This window comes from Trichosurus vulpecula, chromosome 2 (assembly GCF_011100635.1).
Source record: "Trichosurus vulpecula isolate mTriVul1 chromosome 2, mTriVul1.pri, whole genome shotgun sequence".
In the NCBI taxonomy this organism is placed as follows: Eukaryota; Metazoa; Chordata; class Mammalia; order Diprotodontia; family Phalangeridae; genus Trichosurus; species Trichosurus vulpecula.
Window position 1 is genome coordinate 386,059,814 of NC_050574.1, and position 21,796 is coordinate 386,081,609.

At 40.1% G+C, this 21,796-nt stretch overlaps 1 protein-coding gene across 2 annotated transcripts in view; it reads left to right on the forward strand.

Moving 5' to 3' along the window:
- Positions 1-20,632, forward strand: part of CHST10 (carbohydrate sulfotransferase 10) — a 55,274-nt gene extending 34,642 nt beyond the window's left edge. For both annotated transcript variants that reach the window (XM_036742572.1, XM_036742571.1), the window contains exons 6-8: positions 11,638-11,872; positions 15,635-15,740; positions 17,472-20,632. In XM_036742572.1, the coding sequence (XP_036598467.1) occupies positions 11,638-11,872; positions 15,635-15,740; positions 17,472-18,009 (879 nt within the window). In that variant the 3' untranslated portion in view covers positions 18,010-20,632. The remainder of the gene's footprint in view (positions 1-11,637; positions 11,873-15,634; positions 15,741-17,471) is intronic.
- The last annotated feature ends 1,164 nt before the right edge of the window (positions 20,633-21,796 follow it).

Consider the following 21,796-nt stretch of genomic DNA (forward strand, 5'->3'; position numbering starts at 1 on the left):
GGCCAAATAAATTGGGGAACCTGTGATCTAGTTAGATGAGATCTCAAGTCCCACCCCACCTCCAAATCACTCAACAAAAAGAGTAGAAACAATTAAAGTTTGGTGAAAGACCAGGAAGTCACCAGTGGGCTGTGTTTCTGAGTTTGTAAGTCAGTTATTTAGAATATAGAAGAAATTGTCCCTAGAAACAGTGTTTTAAATGGGTGGTTAGGTTCCCACAGAAGCTTATTAACCCATAATCTAGCTGTACATTTGCAATGAAAAATAGTAGAAAACAATACTTCTCTAATAATAGTAATTAAAACAAAAATAAAATTGAATAAGAAATGTTTTTATCTTGAGTGCTGTTGCTTAAGAAAAAGCAAGTTTAATTTGAAGAGGAGAAAATAGAAAGTTAAGTGAAGTTTCAGAATTGGATTTCTGGGTGTTCTCAGAGATTTTGGAAATTGATGGTAATGGTCTAATATCATTTCAAAACTTAGAACTTTTTCAAAAGTTTTTTTTTTTTTCAAAACTAGTGTTAATAGTAAGTAGAACTACTCTTTAGGCTTGTTATCCATGAATGGAGTTGCAGTTTTATTTGTAAGTAAGAGAGAATGGGAGAAAGAACATTAGATTTATTTTCACCCAAAAACTGAGCAGTATTGAAGAGGAAGAGGACAGGTGTGTGTGAGGGTGTATGTGTGTATTTGTTGTGTTGTGTTGTGTCTTTGTGAACCTGGAGGCTCCCAAGAGATTTTTTGAGGTAGAATTAACTGAGTTATGAGTTTAGAGAGGCCAAGGAAAAGAAGGAAGCAGAGTATGTGTGTAATCTCCTCAAGGGGAGATAATGAAGATAGTAGGGAAGTAAGGTTGGGTCAGATGATTCCTCTTGGCCCAGTGTAGCCTACTTAGTTTATGGAACAAACAGGAGTAAAACTGGCCATCTGAAAGAATTTATGTTCAGGAACCCAATAAAAAAATTAGGGATGTGGGTAGGTGTGGATGGGTGTGAGATTAAGTACACCTATCCACACCCTCCCCACCCTCCCCCCACCCAAAGCACACACCTTATAAAACAACCTTGAATCAGAAGGCTAGGGGCTGGTGAACTCTCAGGCCTTTTCCTTGTCTAGGATCTCTAATAATGCAGTCTCTGTATGGTTAGGCTATAAGCCTATGTGGATGGTTGCCATGTATGTATAAAAAGGTTAGAGGTGATTTTATTGTATAAAAGCAAATATAATAGGTATAGGTGTGTAATGGACAAAGTGCTCCATTTGGAGTCAAGAAGACGGGAGTTCAAATCTTGTCTCAGACACTTTGTGACCTTAGGCAAATTTCTTAACCTTTTTTAGTCTTAAGTTTCCCTGTCTGTAAAGTTGGGATAATAGTAGCACCCAGTTCTCTGGATTGTGGTGAGAATCAATGAGATATGTCAAGTGCTTTGCAAACCTTAAAGTCCTATGTAAGTACTAGTTATTATTCTATAATTTCATATTATATGATAATACTATGTGACATAATATTTTTGATATATTAAAATTAAATAATTATAGATTAATATTATATCATATATAGTATTAATAGTACACTTTATATATTATTACATATTTATGTTATTATTTCATAATTTTCTGATCGTATATTATGTAAGATGATAGTATCATATGGTACATAGTATTGTTATAACAATATAATATTGTTATTGTATTCAGACTGCTACAATGAGGAAGCTCCCTCTGCCCATGCAGTGTGATTGTGTGTGTGTACATATGTGTGTGTGTGTGTGTATATATGTATACAGACATATACATATATATGTGTGTGTGTGTATATTACAGATACATACATGATTAAAGGATTACAAATAGTATCTCATTCACAAAAACGTACTTGTCTTGTATTTCTAAAAAGCCTAATTTTCTATTACTCTATTCTATACATTGCCAAACATAATTTTTTTTTCTAGGCTGCTTTTCACTTGTACTGCAAAGGTCAACATTTAACCTGCTGACATGCCAGTGGATTAATTTTATGACCATGCAACCCATCATTGTTGCACTAAGATACCCATAATCCCTTTCCTGGTTTTTGAGAGAGACACACTTACAAGATAATTGAAGAAATTAAGTCTGTAAAATATTGGCTGTAGGTAAAAACCAATTCCATTCAAATCTAGTGGATACCTTTAGACCTTAGTCATACTAGCCTGTCATATTCTGAGGTAGTATTGTGTTTAACCCTATATATTTTGATTAACAAAATATAAATCCTTTTTTATGTAATGATATCTCATAACCACACTTGCCTCTGAAGTGTCCCCAATTCCATCACTCAAGGAAATGCCCTCTCCAAATTGGTATTAAATTATACAACTGTGCAAGTATTAAATAAGGGCCCTTCAAAGAGTCATTTTAAGAGTTTTTTTTTTCTTTTTTTCTAAAATAGAAACACTTGAAGGTGAAAAAAGAATTAACTTAAATCTATGATGTGTATGACCAATGAAGAATAGGAATAGGAAACAAACCCTGCATCAGTCTAGTGTTACCACTGTGACACTGTTTTTCGAGCTTGTGAAAGCCAGCGTTCTCTTCAGTTGGTCCCCAGTCAATCCCCAGTCCATTGAGGACAGGAAGCAGCTATAGCCCATTCAATACACAGGATAAATTGGAAATAAACAGCAGAAGAAAGGTTATCAAATTAAGGGGGAATTGGAATAGCTTCCCGTAGCTGTTGGGATTTTAGCTGGGACTTGAAAACGCTTGGAGTTGGCCAAGGGAGTGTCTCAGGTGAGGAGCAGGAAGGAGGATCACAAAATATGTGGGGGGCTAAAAGGCATAAGAAAACTAGAAAGGGGAGGGGAGAGGTTATGAAGAACTCTGATTGCCAAGCAGGAGATGTTGTTTTTGATCCTGGAGGTCATAGGGAGCCCCTGGAGTTTACTGAGTAGGAGGATGACACGGTCAGACCTGGACTTTAGGAAAATCACTTGGGCACCTGAGAGGAAAGTAGACTGGCTTTACAGAATATACCTCATTTATCCTCCTAACAACCCCATGAGGTAAGTGCTGTAATTATCCCCATTTTGCAGATGAGGAAACTGAGGTAGAGAGGGGTATACATGTCTTGCCTGGGAGGCAAGCATTCAAACTCGGGCAATCCAGCACTCTGATCCACTGTGCAGCCTAGCCGCCTAACCTAATGGGTGTTTTTGGGGTGAGGAAATATTGTCCCAATGCTGAGGTCAATATATTAACAGTGATGCACTGAACCTCAGGACAAACTTCTGAGAATGCTGGAAAAACCTTATATCCCTCCATCTCCTTCCTTCGTTGCGATGTCCCCTGGTGCCACAATGTTGAAATCCTTAATTGTAGTTCCTTCTCTCTGTTAATTACCTCCACTGTATTCTGGTTTGGAGCTTGTTTGTACATAGTTATTGACATGTTGTCTACCCTATTACACTGTGGGCTCCTTGAGAACAAGGATTGTCCTTTACTTTTCTCTGTATCCTCGGTGCTTGGCACCATACCTAGCATGCAGTAGGTGCCTAATAAATGTTGATGGGTTCTTTCTTGGATGAGAAAGCTTGGAAGAGAACCACAGAATTTCCGCATTAGAAGGTACCCTAGAATTCATTTAATCCAGGTTTTTTTTTCCTTTAGACCAGTGATATCAAACTCATATAGAAACATGGGCTACTAAACCATATGTAAGGATCCCTATGGGTGACATTTTAAAATAGAAAAACACACGTTTATGTATTTCTTCTTCTTTTCTTTTTTTTTAATTAATTCAGCTAGGTGGAACAAAGGATAGAGTGTCAGCCAGGAATCAGGAAGACTTGAGTTCAAATACTGCCTCAGATACTTACTGGCTGTATGACCCTAGGCAAGTCACTTAACTGCTTCCAGCCTCAGTTTCCCTATTTATAAAATGGGGGTGATAATAACACCTACCTCCCAGTATTGTTGTTGAGTATCAAATGAGATACTCTTTGTAAAAGTGCTTAGCACAATGATCGCACATGTATACCCTATATCAAATTGTTTGCTGTTTAGGGAGAAGGGAAGGAAGGGAGGAAGAGAAAGCATTTGGAACTAAAATTTTTTTTAAAAAATGTTAAAACTTGTTTTTACATGTAGTTGGAAAACAATAAAATATTTTTAAAAGTGCTTAGCAATACTAAGTGATGTAGAAATGTTATTATTTCAATCTGATTTTAAGATATCACTAATTATATTACTAATGTATATCAAGTAATTAATCTGATTTTAATGAATATTATATTCCAATACATTAAAATCAATAGGAACTACACCCTAGTCTGGCTTGGACCACATGGCCTACGAAATGTGTGTTTGAGGTCTCAGCTCTAGAACACATCCAACCTTTCTTTGCTCAAAGACCTCCCATGATGGGGAGTTCCACCCCCTGTGAATCAGTGAAGAAGCCTATTCCATCACTGGGTGACTCTGTTAGGAAGCTCTTCCTCATATATAATTGAAATTCCCCACCCCCAGTTGTTCCTAGTTTTGTCCCATGAGGCCAAGCAAAATAAGTTTGCTTCTTCTTCCATGAGCTATACAGGCTCTGGATTCAGAGAGCCTGGGTTTAAATTCCACTTTTGATGCTTACTACCTCTGGAAATCTCAAGCAAGCCACTTAAACTCCCTGGGCCTCAGGTTGGGCTGGATGGCCTCTGGGGTCCCTTCCTAGATCTTTAATTATGTACGTATATGTTTTAAGAAAGCCCTTCTGATATTTGAAGAAGGAAGCCTATCTTTCTACAGAAGGCCACAGGACCTAGGGAAATATTAGGCTTTTTTGTAAGACCTTCAGTGAAACATAGGCCAGTCTCACTCTGTCCCAACCCCCCGCCCCCGCTCTTTTTTTCCTCTCACTGAAGGCAGTGTGGAGATCATGCAGATTTTACATCCTATCAGGCTTTAGATCTAGAGATGGAAAAGACCTTAGAGGTCCATTCGGTCATGCCTCTTTATTTGACACATGAAGACACTGAGACCCAGGTAAGTGCCTTGTCCAAGGTCACTTCCCAAAATTTCCCTTGTCCCAAGTGAATTCTCTAGGCCTTCTCCTCCCCCATCCCCAACCTTTGTCTCATCTGCTTTAGAAGAAGGGGCCTGCAGTAGGGGTGTAGGGCATCACAGAACAAAGTTTTGGAGCATTCCAAAATTCCGAATAGCACAACAATGAGCAAAAGAGCTTCCTTTGTTATCATTAGATTCTCAGGCTTTTAAATACCTTCCAGTTAGTCAATAAATGTTTATTAAGAAGCTCCTATGCGTTTTTGTCATCCAGTTGGGTCCAACTCTTTGTGACCCCATTTGGGGTTTTCTTGGCAAAGATACTGGAGTGATTCACCATTTTCTTCTCCAGCTCATTTTACAGATGAGGAAACTGAGGCAAACAGGGTTAAGTGACTTGCCCAGAGTTACACATCTGGATTTGAACTCAGGAAGATGAGTCTTGCTGACTATAGGGCTGGTGTTCCATCCACACCAACTAGTTGCCCTATGTGTTAGTAAAAGCCAAAAATAGTACTTGCTCTCAAGGAGCTCACAGTCTAATGGGAGGGACAACATGTAAACAACTATGTACAAACAAGGCATAAACCAGATAAATAGGAGATAATCTCAGGGAGGATGTGCTAGCATTAAATATGAAGAGAAAGCGATTCCTATAGGAAGGTGTAGGGGGAAACATACATTTATTAAGTGCCTACTGTGTACCAGGAATTGTGCTAACTGCTTTACAATTATCTCATTTGATCCTCACAATTTTGTGAGGTAGGTGCTGTTATCCCTATTTTACAGATAAGAAAACTGAGGCAAGCAGGTTCCGTGATTTGTCCAGAGTCACACAGAAGCCAAATTTGAACTCAGATCTTCCTAACTCCAGGCCCAGTGCTCTGTCCACTCTTGGGATTTATAGGAAGCCAGGAGATAAGAGATGAGGAGTGAGAGAATTTCAGGTATCAGATATAGCCAGTGAAAAGTCTGGAATTAGGGTTAAACCATGTGCTAAAAAATGGAAAATTCATGAACTTTTTCATTGATTAGTCAGGATCTTCCCTTATAGGAAATAATGCAATACTTAAGAAATCAGTTAATTTGTTTCTGTGGATTCTCCTTCTGCCACAGTCAATCACAAACTCTCCACACCTTTGTGAGTTTCTATGGCAAAAACAAAATAAATCATCTCCCAGTGGCCAACTTTCTTAGGATGTTTGTCTCTGTTGGTTCTAGGCTAGTTAACCCACATGCATTTATGAAGTATTTACTTGGTGCCAATTGTCATGTGCAGTACCGGTGGATACAAGATTAAATAGTCCTAGCCTTCAGGAAGTTTACATTCTGTCAACAAATTTAAGCATTGTCAGACCCATAGCTGCAGTCTTGTCAGCTTGCTAAGGCTTGATAGAGTTTGTGCTTTGCTGTTCAAGCTTCCTGGCATCCAGGTTCAATGCCAGGATAAGGATGGAGATGTTACAGAAAAGCAAATAAATCAAACTGACATCTTTAATACTCACTTGGTATCCCTCTCCCTAGAATACAGAGGTTCCCAAACTTATTTGGTTTACGGCCCCCTTTTCAAAAAAAATAATTACTCAGGGCCCCCCTGGAAATCTATGTTCTTTAACCCTTTAACAGTCTTTTTGAAATTTACATCAATTTTATAAATGAATGGCTAGGTTCCCATGCTGAACTTCCCCACAATGCACAACATGCTTGCCTGCCAACACTTACTTGTTAAGACCTGTCATCAGACGTGACCACTAAATGGTTCTAACTTGCATTTTGTATGTTTATTTGGAAAATAATGTTATCACTATGACTTTAACTCTGTTATATAACAGATAAAACATGTACAAATGGTTTTTCAAAATTTTCTTATCTTCTCTTTTTTCTTATGTTTCCTTCCCCCCCCTTTATTTTTATTCATCATCCGCCATTGCACCCAAAGCTACTACCACCCCCCTGGGTCATTCCAGCACCCCCAGGGGGTGGTATCACCCACTTTGGAAACTTCTGCAATAGTGTATAATTCTGTAAGTTGGGGGCACTGGTTATGCAAAAGGCATTATAATAGAAATTAAAAGCTTCTGCTTTCAGTCCAAAAAGAAGGGAGAAAGGAAAAGGTAAGAGCACCATAAGGTGGTGGTGGTGTTCAGTCATTTTCAGTCATGTCTGACTCTTTGTGACCCCATTTGGGGTTTTCTTGGCAAAGATACTGGAATAGTTTGCCATTTTCTTCTCCAGCTCACTTTACAGATAAGGAAGCTGAGGCAAACAGGGTTAAGTGACTTGCCCAGCTAATAAGTATCTGAAACTGGATTCGAACTCAGGTCTTTCTAACTCCAGGCCCACTGTGCCACTTAACTGCCCCAAGATAGGGAGATAGGCCCATTCAGAATGAGACCTCCCTTAACATTTTACTCAGAATCCATTTTGTTGTCTACTTAGCTTTTTAAAAAACTGAAATTTCTAACTGCATTTGTGATTAACCAACTCCTTTCCAGAACATCTCTTCTCAGAGATGCAGATGTTGAGGCTGCATTAGAGAAAGCCAGGCAGAGAAGACTTCAGCCTTGATCTTGGTTGCCAGAAGGAGGAGAGGGAAGAGGACCATGCAAGGCAACTTGAGAGCTATTTAAAGAAAAGGCAGAATAGTTCAGACCCTCAATGATGTTGGTATTATCATTGGTGTTGAGTCGTTTTTCACTTGTTTTTGACTCTTCCTCCAAGACCCATATTTTATCACCTGAGCCACCTACCTTCCCTATTTCAGACACTAAAAGCACAATGTGAAAGTCAGCCATGACTATTACATCGTCTGGTGCGGCCATTGTATGTAAAGTATTTTATTGTCTTTTAAGGGTTATTGCCAGGGTAGCTGTTATTATTATTACTGCATTCTGAGCAATCTCAGGAAAGGATGCTCCCAGGATCACAGAAGCTTATAGACTGGACCAATGATTTCATTGGCATAGGGAACTCCCAAGTGAGGAAACTCTATTTAACTAATGCAGGTCAGCACTCTCTCTATGGCGGAAAGCTGCCTAGAGCACTAAAAATGACTTGCCCAGGGTTCTGCTTTTTTTGCTCTTTATAATTTTGTGCAAGTCTATCCATGTTTTTCTAAGATCATTGGGTTAGCTCAATTTGTAGTATGAAGACTGATTGTTATTCAGTTGTTTCGGTCATGTCCAACTCTTTGGGACCACATTTAGGGTTTTCTTGGGAAAGCTACTGGAGTTGTTTGCCATTTTCTTCTCTGGCTCATTTTACAGATGAGGAAACTGAGGCAAACAGGGTCAGCAGCATGTAAGTATCCAAGGCTAGATTTGAACTCTGATCTTCCTGACTCCAGGCCAGGTGTGCTATCCACTGTGCTATCTAGCAGGCATGCTACTGGGGTTTGATAAATGCTTCTTTATTGATTGATTTCATTTAGACATAAATCTGACACCAGATAGATGGGACCTCAGGTTAATCCAATTCTCAGAATCCTTTAATGTTGAACTTTGCCCTTTCCTAAACCCCACTGACTTATCAGTAGTAATAATTTTTTCTTTGGAAGAAATGGGGGTTCAGAGATCTGACCATCCACAGTACCTCTCCTGGAGGGAGAAGAAAGATATTAGCTTGGATGTTCTCCTTCCTTTGGACACAAGAAAGAGTCCTTTCATTAAGGAATGATTGAAGGATTACACCTAATCTAAGCCTCTTTTGCACCTAGCATTTGGGAGCAGGAGAAACATGAATATGGAGGTTATGTGTTCTTTTTCCATCTGTATATTTAGTTTCTGGTGAAGGAGTAAAAAAAAAAAAACAGCTAGCATTTATATAGTGCTTTTAAGGTTTGCATTATTATCCCCATTTTATAGATGGGGTAGGTGAGGCAGACAGCGGATAAGTGACTTGTCTAGGATCGCACAGCTGGTTCATGTCTTAATTCACATTTGAACTCAGATCTTTCTGACTTCAGGTCTCGTGGAGTCTGCTTTAGCCATTCTGCCATCTAGCTGCCTGAAATGGTGTGCCCACTGGAAATTCCTTAGCTTTGAAAATTGGTTCTTGATGTTGGTCTTTGGATTACCATTTGGAGTTGGGGTTGGTTGCCACCTATTGGTGAATTGCCCGGATGTTGTGGTAACATTTATCTCAGGATCTGTTTTCTATATCATCAGAGATGTAGTAGTGCTGTCTGGCAGTCACCGTGGAGTGTTTCTCCATGCTGACTGCATTTTGTTTCTAGGGAAAACCCATTAAAAAGGTGGTAACCCTTTATTGGACTAAACTGTTCTTTCTCATAAACAAATCATTTAACCATTAGCTACAAAGTACTCCATCAGAAGCATCATTTCTAGCAAGAGGCAGTAAAGGTACAGCAGAAAGATCATCAGATTTGGAGGCCTGGGTTCTTGTTGTTCAGTTGTATCCAACTCTTCATGACTGCATTTGGGATTTTCTTGGCAAAGATACTGCAGTCGTTTGCCATTTCCTTCTCCAGCTCATTTTACAGATGAGGAAACTGAGGAAAACAGAGTTAAGTGACTTGTCCAGAGTCACACAGCTTGTAAGTGTCTAAGGCCAGATTTGAACTCAAGTCTTTCTTACTCCAGGCCCGGTGCTGTATCCACCTGGCTTTTGGGACCTGGGCTCAAATCCTAGCCCTGTGACTGAGTACCTGTGCATACCTAGGCATGCCATTTAACTTCTATGAGACTCGGTTTCCTCATCTGTAAAACAAAGGGTTGTACTAGATGCTCTGTAAGGTCAGTGCCAACTCTCATATTCTTTGCTTACATTATTGTGTTCATCAGAGCAGTCTCCAATTATCCTTCCTGAAATCTGCAATTAAAACAAATATTTGCCCAGCATTTGCTTTGTGTTCAGAACACTGCTAAACGCTGAAGAGACAAATTTTATGTGGTTTTAAAGAGATCTTAAGAATGTATCATAAAATTAAAAGTCTTTACCTAGCGTTATCGAAAGAACTGTTTGCTTCAGGTTACCATGAGATAGAGAGAGACAGAGACAGAGGAAATGAGGTTTAGATCAAAACCTAAGGAGGTGTCCAAGTACTTTTTTCTTGCTGGGATTTTGTTTCACTAAATACCGCTTGCAATACATGAGGTTTGAAAACATTTTTGTTGCAGAGGCATTTGTTGAAATAGAAATTGGTCTGGAAGCGTGCTAGAGCCAGCTTGAGGGTGAAAATCAATTGTTAAATTTTCAGGGTGAGGCTTTACATCTTGGAAATCAACAAACGCTACTAGAACTTAATTTATTCTTTTGTTGATAGAGTTAAGAAAGTGATGGAAAAGATATCAATAATGCAGATTAAATTTAAAAGTGCATCATGCATATTTTTTGAAGAGGTGGTTATTCAACATTTACCAACACACTGCTGATTTGACCTGAACCCCCAAATCATCTGCCCAGTTCACTGTCATATAGACATGGACCCTAGTTTTTAGTTTGTCCTGTGCACTTAAATTCAGAATTAGGTGAGCCACAAACATCTGAAGAACTGAGGAATGGGGGTTGGAAATGAAATGAGAACAGCATGCATCACTGCAATTTCTGAATGAAAAGATTCCTATACTTTCAGGAAATCATAAATCATCATGCCATCAGCACAGTAATAGGTAAACAGCCCACCTGCCTCATCCATTTGCCCAAGTATATTGTGAAGTGAAAAGGAATGCTCACGTGGAATGACAAGTAGGCTTCTTCTTCTTCTCCTTCTTCTCCTTCTTCTCCTTCTTCTCCTTCTTCTTCTCCTTCTTCTCCTTCTTCTCCTTCTTCTCCTTCTTCTCCTTCTTCTCCTCCTCCTCCTCCCTCCTCCTCCTCCTCCTCCTCCTCCTCCTACTTCTACTGCTTCTTCTTCTTCTTCTTCTTCTTCTTTTCTTCTTTTCTTCTTCCTCTTCTTCCTCTTTTTCCTCTTCTTCCTCTTCTTCCTCTTCTTCCTCTTCTTCTTCTTCTTCTTCTTCTTCTTCTTCTTCTTCTTCTTCCTCTTTCTCCTTCTCCTCCTTCTTCTCCTTCTCCCCCCACCATATCTCTCTATCTGTCTCTGTCTGTCTGTCTCTCTCTCTCTCTCTCTCTCTCTCTCACACACACACACACACAGTTGTGGCTGGGCATCCACTTAACTTGATGTCAAGAAAGGTGATGGGTGAGGCCCTACTGGAGCAACTACACAGCCAGGAATGTTGAGAGTCCTGCTTGTAATGGGCATGCCATTTCAGTAAGTAATCAGGGAAGGCAACATGGTAGACCCAGTGGCAGTTTGGAGCAGCAGAAAGAGCAATAGTTCTCGATTCAGAGGACCCTGCTGGGTTACGATCCCACCCCTGATACTTATTAACTGTGCTACCGTGGGCAAATGACTTAACCTTTCTAGGCCTAAATTTCCTCATTTGTAAAATAAGGGTATTGGACCAGATGACTTTAAAGGGACTGAAATCTGTGAATCTTGAAAGGGACTGAAATCTGTGATTCTAAGAACAATAGGCTTAGTTCTACCACCTCCCTTTCCTAAGTCATTTGCCATGTCCCCAGACCACACCTCGTGTTTTCTGGGTTCAAGTCCTTGTGTCTCATTTGCCTCATTTTAAATCTTCAGCCAACTGGAAAAGTGCTTTCTGGAAACCGGCTTAACCAGCCCATGGTCCACATGGAGCGTCTGGAATTACTCAAAAACGTCTGCCGAGATGCAGCTCTGAGGAATCTCTCACACACCGCAGTCTCAAAGTTTGTCTTAGACCGAATATTTGTCTGCGACAAACACAAGATTCTCTTCTGTCAGACTCCCAAAGTGGGCAATACACAGTGGAAAAAAGTTCTGATTGTTTTAAATGGTACGTGAGGGGCCTTCAAGTCTGAGTTAATGTGGGTATGTCGGGTTTGGGTAAGGGAGAGGCATGGGAAGGAAAGGAAAAAGGAGAGGTGAAACCTTTTAATTTTCTTAAGAAACATTCTGTACTACAAGGACAGCCTTGAAGATATTCATATTTTCCCTCCCATTTGTGCTTCAAACCATTTTTGACTGGTTGGAGATTAATTTTAGATACTAATGTGTTATAATTGTTCTTTAACAGGATACATCGGGGCTAGTTTGCCTGAATGATACTAAGAGCTGGCATCTAAATGCATAGTACTTTAAAGTTTGCAAAGTGTTCTTTAGATGTTATCTCATTGCATAGGAAAACCAAGATAAATCTTGACCTCAGGCAGCCTTACTGATTGGTCTGTGATCAGTTTTTTCTTCCTCATTGGGTTTGCTAAATTTGGCATGTGTCAGTCTCTATTGTAGTTATGAAATGGGCAAGCTAACCTGTCAGAGTCACTCCATTTCTGATGACAGATGTTTCCTCCATACTTGTGAGAGGTGACCTTCAACACGTTCTGCTGTCTGTGTCTGAAATCAGGACTTAGAATGAGGCTAGAACCTGCTTAGTTCTCCATCTGTAGACAGAATGTTTGAGCATGAACAAGGCATGGGAAGGGGAGGAAGAAAATAATCATTTATTAAGCACCAACTGTGTGCCAAGCCCCATGCTGCTTCACAAATAAGGAATCGTTCTGGTCTCCCACTATGCATCTGCCTCATCCTCTTGACTTGTAAAGAGGCTGACAAAAGTGGGACTTCACTTGAGAACAAGCCGACTTAATGGAAGTGCCCTTATATACCACATAGTGGGCTGGCTAGCTTCTCTCTTAAGGCTGGATGAATTCATTTGTTTAAACATCTATACAGAAAGGGTCAATGTTCTCTTCTATAACTCAGGGTAATTGTTACCTCAATCCATTGAACTCCTTTATCTCTGAAAGGAGCATATTTCAAATAAACAGTAATGGCAGCCCTAGAAAAAGAAACAAACATACAAGTAGAAAATCCATTTTGTTTCTCCATCATCCAACCTATTATTTATATAGCTTAGTTTCTAATTTGAGGCAGTGATATAGCGAACAAAGAGCTTTCTTTGAGGTCCGGTAGATCTAGGTTCAAATCCTGCCTCTGATAGCTTTGTGACCTTGGGTAAGCCATTTAATCTCTGTGCCTCAGGCAGCTTTTTAGGCCTTCACTACTAAGTCTTGATTGCAGTCTGCATAGGTAGATTACTTTAAATGTTTTAGGTCATTTGCATTTTTTTAAAACAAGCAGGACAAGAATAGAAGGCGAAAAATGAAAGCACTTATCCTTTCAGTCGTAAAGTTCATCACCAGTGTAAGAGATATGTTGCATAAAAGCCTGAATGAGTATTTTGGCAGCATGTCCAATCTAGCAATCTGGAAATGAAATTGCAATGTGCGTCTAAGACAATGAGTGTATAAAAATGTCTCCCTAAGTATGCCATGGTAGCATGAGTCACAGCATTCTGAAGAAGTAAACATCCACTTACAGGGGCAGGAATCTTAGTTGGGGAACAAAAATAGATGACTAATTTGCACAGAGCTACGTAAGAAAAAAATGAATAGCTGCTTGGAGTCGTGCTTGAAATAATTCCTCATAGCATCCTGTACCTTATGAGCAAGTAAATCAGCAAGCCTATGTGGGACATCGGCAGAGAGAATTTGGTGGAGCAGATGGGGCATGGACCTGGAATGGGGAAGACTTTCCTCAAATGGTTCCTAGCTTTCTGACCCTAGAGATATCGTTTAATCTCCCTGTGACTTAGTTTTCCCATCTGTAAAATGAGGGGTCTTGATGGTCTGTAAAGGTCCCATCCACCTCAGAATCTATGATACAGTAATCATAAAACAGACAGGACTTCAAACAGCAGTTAGATTATCTAGGCAGGATTCATAGGATGAGACACTCAGGGCTGGAGGGGATCTTATTCCAAACCCACTCATTTTATAGATGCAGAAAATTAGATTCAGAGAATGAACCTGCTCCAGTCACACAGGTAAGGCAGTGGTAGAACTCAGATTCAAACCCAGGTTCTCTTAATCGAAATCTAACACTCTTTCCATAATATTCCTAGCCCTGTATGGTAGGTTCTACAAGTGTTATTATCTACATTTTACAGACCAGAAAACTGAGTCATGGAGAGGTTCTAGGACTATAGCTAAGAAGGCCGAGAGTCAGGATATGAACTGAGGTCTTCTTTTGGGAAGCAGTCAGGATCGAGTGACTTGCCCAGGGTCACATGGCCAGTAAGTTTCTGAGGCTGGATTTGAACTCAGGTCCTCCTGATTCCAGGGCCAGTGCTCTATCTACAACACTACCTAGCTGTCCGTAACTCACATCTTCTTGACACCTCATCTGACACTGTCTCTATTTGTGTATGGTGAAAACTGAAGTTTTTTAAACTATAAATTTACAAGGGAGAACTAACACTGAGAAAGCTTTAGAGAGGTAACAAAGAATTGATTGAAAACTCTTCAATATGTTCACTATAATTTATTCCCATTCAGTGTTTTTCCTGCATGGAATTAGAGATATCTTGGTGGGTACTGTGGCTAGACCTCTAGACCTGAGTATGAATCCTGACCCTCAGCTGAGTGACCCTGAGCAAGAATCACTTAACCTTTCCAAGCAACCTCCCCCTAAGGCTGTTGTGAGGATAAAATAAGTTAATATCTATAAAGCACTTTGCAAACCTTAAAGCTTTCTATAAATGATAGCTATTATTATTATGCAAGTTTTTTAAGCTATGTAAGCATGTACTCAAGGAAGAAAAAATATGGAAAGAATCTGGCTCATAGCATTCTGTTTTGAAATCATGTCCTTTGTCCCACCAGTGTCTACACTTCTGTATCTGTCAGTATGGGCTCAGAGCTGATACTGTAGCAGGTCCTTACAATTTGGGGCTGATATAAACACTACATAGCTTTAGAAATTGAATAGAAGGTCCTTAATTGTGTAACTATGGCAATTGTGTACTCTTTAATTGTGGGTTTAAATTCATTATAGGCTCCAGATTCCATCACAACTTTTCACACTTTTCTCCCCTCATTTTTAATCGACACCTCCCCCTTCCCCCATCATTGGCTACTGGGTTATTTAAAATTTTTCCTCATCCTGTTAATTTAGGATCTATTCAGCATCACAGCTTCTGGGAGTGATACAATGATGAGATGACTAACCGGAACACCCTAGCTAGACCTGTAGATCCGGCAGGAAAGCTCTCCAGGGATGGTGATGATAGGTTAGCAAAATCCTCCAGGGAGAAAACTGTCCAGAGGAGTCCATGAATAGAGGTGCCAGGAATAGCTGTCTCCCCCAGCATTCCAGAAATAACCTGGAGAACTTGTTGAGATAATCACACCCAGGGTACTCAGAACCAGCTCTCTGTTGGCCCTGTGTGTGCCAATTTGGGTTATCGTCTTCTAGCTGTACTACCCAGTATCCTTGGCAAGTCAGTCAAGATTCTTCCTTATGCTGCAGATAAGGAAAGTGAAGACCAAGGCAGGAATTCTCCCCCTTCTCCCTCCAGAAGTAAATAGATTGAAATCTCTAAGTGCCTTTAGACTCCCTCCAAACTGAATTTGAACACAAACTGCTAAAGGGAAAAGGACAAGGGAAGCAGGGTCTTCTCTGTGGCTAGGTCACCTTTTTCATTGGAGGGAAGAGTATTGTCTTAGCAGGTTGTCTCTCTCTGTTTGCTTCCCAGGAGCTTTTCCTTCTATTGAAGAGATACCAGAAAATGTGGTACACGACCATGAAAAAAATGGCTTGCCACGTTTGTCATCTTTCAGTGACTCTGAAATTCAGAAACGGTAAGAGATTTTTCCTTATCAAGGGAGAGAGGTGTCAGGGTCAAGTGAAAAATGACTAACATTCACTTCCCAAAATACAGATAGAACCAGTCTTCATAAAAAAAAAATTCCTTGTTGGCCACTCATTCAAAACTCCTTATAATATCTGGAGGAGAAGGGTTGTCCATGAGAAAGGAATCAGCATCCTTCCCCTCCCTGCTCCCTTATTAATTAAGGTATTTATTCCCTGGTGAGCCAAACTTGACATGAAATAATGTAAACAATAAAAAACAAGATGAATGATCTGTGAAATCACAAATTGTCATTGTGATCAGAGCCAGAATGTTCAGTGATCTAAAACCTACCATAGCAAAAGTGGTTTTAATGACAGTTCCCCTTTTATCTGAACAGGTTTTAACTGTCTAAAATGTTTGCTTTTCTTATTCTACAAGCTTCAGAGAATTTTGACTTAACCTGTTTTTTGATAACCAAATATTTTTTAAAAATTTAGATCCTTAGGAGCATTTGATAACTCCTTAATATTGCAGCCAACTTTCATTTATATAATCTGTTTTAAAATAAAGCCATTTATAAAAACTGTTAATAGCCTTAGTTGGGAGGCAACGCTGTATTGGCTTTTTCTACTATTTCTAACGTGTGTTGTTTGCGGCTGTTATTTGTAGCTCCCATCACGTGATTTGTGGTGGTAAACCAGAGCTGTCCATGCCCACAGGAGTTAGACTTATATCTGATAGATGTAACTGAAAGACCAGAGATACGTTGCATAAACATGTTCATCCTTTTTATAAAGCAAACTGTAATTGTTTGTGTAGACACCACCATATACTAAATTCATTCAAATATACGTTACCTTTTTTCCCCTGATTCAGACTTGAATAAAACCTAGTGTTCTTCTTCAGTGTACCTCTACATTTTTCTTTCTTTCAAAGAGATCTAATTTTAGGGACCCAGCCTATATTCAGATCAATATTGAAACTGATTACTTTTACTTGTAAATTGGGATTGACCCCAGTTAGAATAATGATTAAGAGGAGAAAAGAATTATTAATTATGTTGTCACTAATTTAACAGTGAAGAGCACCATTTCCTTAAATATTCCACCTTCTAAGGAGCCATGTTTTTCAAGGATTTCGATCCTGTCCAGTTTGTATTGTTGTTCAGTCATTTTCAGTCTTGTCCAATTCTTCATGACCCTATTGGGGGTTTTCTTGGCAAAGACTGGAGTAGTTTGCCATTTCTTTCTCCAGCTCATTTTACAAATGAGGAAACTGAGGCAAACAAGGTGAAGTGACTTGCCTAGGGTCACACAGTAAGTATCTGAGGTCAGATTTAAACTCAGGTCTTCCTGACTCCAAGCCCAAGCTATCCAGTTTATACTCCGTAGCTTTTTGGAGTGTAGGTTCATGAAACTAAACAACAAATATCTATCAAGTACATTGCTATACTTCGCTACTCATTCTAAGCTCTAAGGTTCTTTGTATTTTCTTCCTCCCTTCTCTTTTCTAGGTAGCCCAAACTCCCTTATAAAATTGACAGATTTAACATAATCAACACCTTAATTCATTCAGGACCTTTCTCTCCAGATGAAAAGGGACCATATCCTTATTACTTCTGTTCATTTTGAAACCATAAAACAAGGTTAAACAGAGTTTTCCTCACCCTGTTGCTATAAAAATTACCCTCATTCCTGCAGTAATTGACTTCTCCTTTGTTTTCTTTTTTCTTCTTTAGCTTGAAATCATACTTCAAATTTTTTATCGTAAGAGATCCTTTTGAAAGACTCATTTCTGCTTTTAAGGACAAGTTTGTACATAACCCTAGGTTTGAGCCTTGGTATCGGCATGAGATCGCTCCTGGCATCATTAGAAAATATAGACGGAATCGAACAGAAACCAGGGGTCTTCAGTTTGAGGACTTTGTGCGTTACCTGGGGGACCCAAACCATAGGTGGCTAGATCTGCAGTTTGGGGACCACATCATTCATTGGGTAACATATGTAGAACTGTGCGCACCCTGTGAAATAAACTATAGTGTGATTGGACACCATGAGACCTTGGAGGAAGATGCTCCATATATCCTGAAGGAGGCTGGGATTGATCATCTAGTATCTTACCCAACAATTCCGCCAGGCATTACTGTGTATAACAAGACCAAGGTGGAGCACTACTTCTTGGGAGTAAGCAAAAGAGACATACGCCGTCTATATGCACGTTTTGAAGGAGACTTTAAGCTCTTTGGGTATCAGAAGCCAGATTTTTTGTTAAACTGATGCCTGGGACCTATGAGGAAAGAAGTGTCTTCCTTAAACCAAGGGATATCCAGCTGTGTACTTGAACCCAGAACTGGTTTCCTGAACTGCACCTTCATTTTCTAAAGTTCCCAGTTGATAACCATTGGCCAGATGTTAGCTCTTTGGCATGTGAAATGGAACCCCTCTTAGTAACCATCGTTCATTTGTGCATAGGGGTCATTGAGTGGCACCATGGCAACCAGGACACCCCTGGCCTTCCATTCTCCCCAGGAACAAAGAGAAGAATTTAATCTGCAAAGGTGGGGGGAGGGGTTGAGGAGAATAATACAATTTTAAGAGTGGTTTTGGACAGCAATTGAAGAGAAAGACTTAATCGCTAATGAATTAATGAACTGTAGGTGGAATTGTCATTTGTGAGTTGCCAGTAATGGTACCTAGTGCTGACAGAAAGAATAGAGAAGTTAACAGGCTGTGAAAATTGTAAAGACTAAAATTTGATGATGAAATTATACCTCTGGGTTTCATTTTTTTTCTTTTTACTTCTATAAAAACTGAGGAAAGACTCTTTTTTGTTGTTTCTTCATAGTCACAGTGGAGAGAATTTGATTCCTCTCCCACTCCGATTCAGTTATGTCCCAAAGAGCAACTTCAGGAGGTTTTCTTAGTGGAGAAAACGCACCTGCGTAATGATGTTCTAAATGCTGAGCCTTTGTTGGCCAAGCAGTTTACTTGCCCCCGTCTAAGAATTCCAAAGTTCATAGTGTTAGATTGCTTGAGATGAAAGGGAGAATGTGGATTCTTCCTCTCTGAAAAGGGCAATTCTTTATAAGCATTAAGGAAAGCTTAGGTTGATTTTTTTAAAAAATCTTTTTAATTTTGAAGCCTGGCTTTGCTCTCAGCTTAATAAATACCATCTTGACACTGCTTTTTAAACACTTCACCCATTAGCAACCAATATTTGAATGCCCTACTCTGAACAGGGGCAGTACAGTATGGGGTGCTTGGTAGGGTCTCCTACTACTTATTCCAAGGTGCCTGTCCTGGTCCTAGGCCTGCATTGTTAGTATATGAGGAAGGCAGGGATGTTATTCATTGTCCTTGCCTTGGATCTCAGCAAAATGCCCTAGAATGGGACCATGGCTTCTACTTGCATTTCTAAAAAAGTTGTGAGTTTGAGTTCACCAGCAATAAAATCCAGCAACGTTAATTTGTTTGCTGGCCCCTCCTGGGGTAAGATTGTCATTAGCAATTTTAGCAGTATCAGAATAGATCCCTGAGGTGAAAGAGTCAACAGCAGAGGATGACCCTCCCCTAGGGTATCAGTCTCCCTCTAGGTACTGAAGGGGAAGGAGTGGAATATGATCAGATCTTACCATTGCTACCACATCTAAAGAAATACCCTAGGTAGGAAAGGGCAAAGCCCTCACAGATGAACCATATACTACTCCATCTGAAGGTGGAGTTAAAAAAAAGGGGAGGGGATTCTCTCTAATAGGTGAAGTAGCAAAATAAGTCTTGACTTCCATATTGATGAGGTGGCAGTCTCTCTCTCTCCCTCTCTCCCCACTCTCTCTCTCTTCCCTCCCCCTTCCTCCCTCTCTCCCCCTTCCTTTCTTTTTCTACTTTCCTCCCACCCTCTCTCTCTACCTCTCCCTCCCACTTGTCATTTCTCTACCTTCCTCCCCCCCTCTCCCTTTCTCTCCTTCCCTCCCTCCCACTTGTCATTTCAAGGACTGATGACAGTGGTGTGGGCCTGGTAGAAAGAAATCAATTAAAGAATTAAAGCTCAGGTGCAGTATGGCCTGGAAGTTAGCTGCAAAAGCTGACGTCTTGCCTGCTTAGGGGTATTTCTCAATATCTTATCTGTAACCTGCCCTTTGAATAATACTGTGTATGTGCGTGTGTGATATGCAAGAATATTAAATGATACCAATGATAGCAGGAGAGGTCCAGGCAGCAACGTGAGTGATATAAAGAAAAGTTGTTGGATTTGGGGTCAAAGGGCCTGGGTTCAAATTCTGACCCCGTCACTACCTATGTGACTTTGGATAAGTCACTTGACTTCCATGGGTCCCAGTTTCCTCATCTGCAAAGGGAAGGGGTTGGACTGGGTAGTGTCTGAGGTCCCTTCCAGCTCCAAAGGGTTTCATGATCTTTACAACCAGCCACCCAATTTGTCCTGATGGCATCCTATGGAAGTGAGAAGGGGCCTCGATACTTGAGAATTGAAAAGAAAAATAAGATTTAAAATATGTGCCAAACCTGACATGTGCTGCAGCTCAGAAAAATGTAATATAATAGCTGAACATCATCCCAGACACATCTTGACACACTAATTGGTCTAAGGGAGGAGCACTCAACTGACTATTGTTAACAGGAGGGTCTAAAGGAGCAAAAGCTTAAATGCTATTGTGTGGTGGGCTTTTGTTTTTGACAGATGCAATTACAGAATCATAGACTTGTTAGTCCTTAACCGATGTGTGAAGGATGTAACCTTTGAGTTATTTTTATAAGATGTCTTAGCCAAGTCCATTGTTGAATACATTTCAGACCTAATGACTTGATCGATTACCTCTTTGCTGACTTCAAATGTACCAATGTGAATAATGTTATTGTGAATTAAGGCCTTAAGGTTAGTCCTAATAAAAAAAAATTAAAACGAAAGATAGACCTTTCTTTCTAAAATGAGCTTGGGGATATTTCTCAATACCTTGCCTGTTAGATTAATGGAGAAAACACAACTGTGTAATGATATTCTAAATGCTGAGCCTTTGTTGGCCAAGCAATTTACCTGATTCAGCCCAAGAATTCCTCTGCAAAATGTTCCTGATGCCATACGTGTACAAGGCGAAACTCATTAAACCCAGGAGTTGCAGGGAGTCTGCTGACAGGAATATGTGGCCAATCTGTGATAGGGAGAGGGCTGATGCCAAGATCTATAAACTTCATTAGGTGACATCTTCATCAAATACTTACTGGGATCACTGTCTGTTATGGAAAAAGCACTCAACTAGGGGCTTAAATACATGTCGTGAGAAGCAACTTAGTGTAGTGAGGGATTGCCCTGGACTGGAGGTTAGGGAGACCTAAGTTCAAACCCTTATTGGACCCTATTAGCCATGTGACCCTGGGGAAGGCACTACTGTAGGTTCCCAAAGTGGGTGATTGTAGCAACAATCTTGCTAGCAGCTACTGTGGCTGTGTAAGACCAACAACAACCAGCACACAGAAGGCCTCTAACACAGGTTCTTTGATCTGCTTTACTAAAGAAAGTAACTTTAAGGGGTTAACTATCTCAGTTTAATTAAATATATATATATATATATATGTATATGTATATATATATATATCACTTAGTTCAGGAGGAAAAGCCAGCAACCTGAACTTCAGAGCAAATACAAACAAATTACAAACATATATTATAAACAGACCAAATACAAACCAACATCTGGGCTAGCAAAGCCAGGGGGCAGTTACAACGGCTTGCCCGGAGTCACATGCCACTCTTCCAGTGAGTGGGAGCCCCAAGGGAAAACACCAGCCTCTTGAGTTTATGTATCCTGTTCAGGATCAGAGGGCATCACAACATGGAACTCAAACCCACACGACCTAAAAGCATCATAAACATGCGACTCAAACCCATGTGGCCTAAAAGCTTCTGGCATCACAAACATGGGAATCAAATTCATGTAAACTAGGCTTTCCCTTGAGGCAAGCAAGTCATCAAAGACTCCCAATCTAATCAAAGAAACAAAGGCCAGACTCTTGGAGGGCACTTGATTAAATAAGTGCTAAAAGAGAAAGT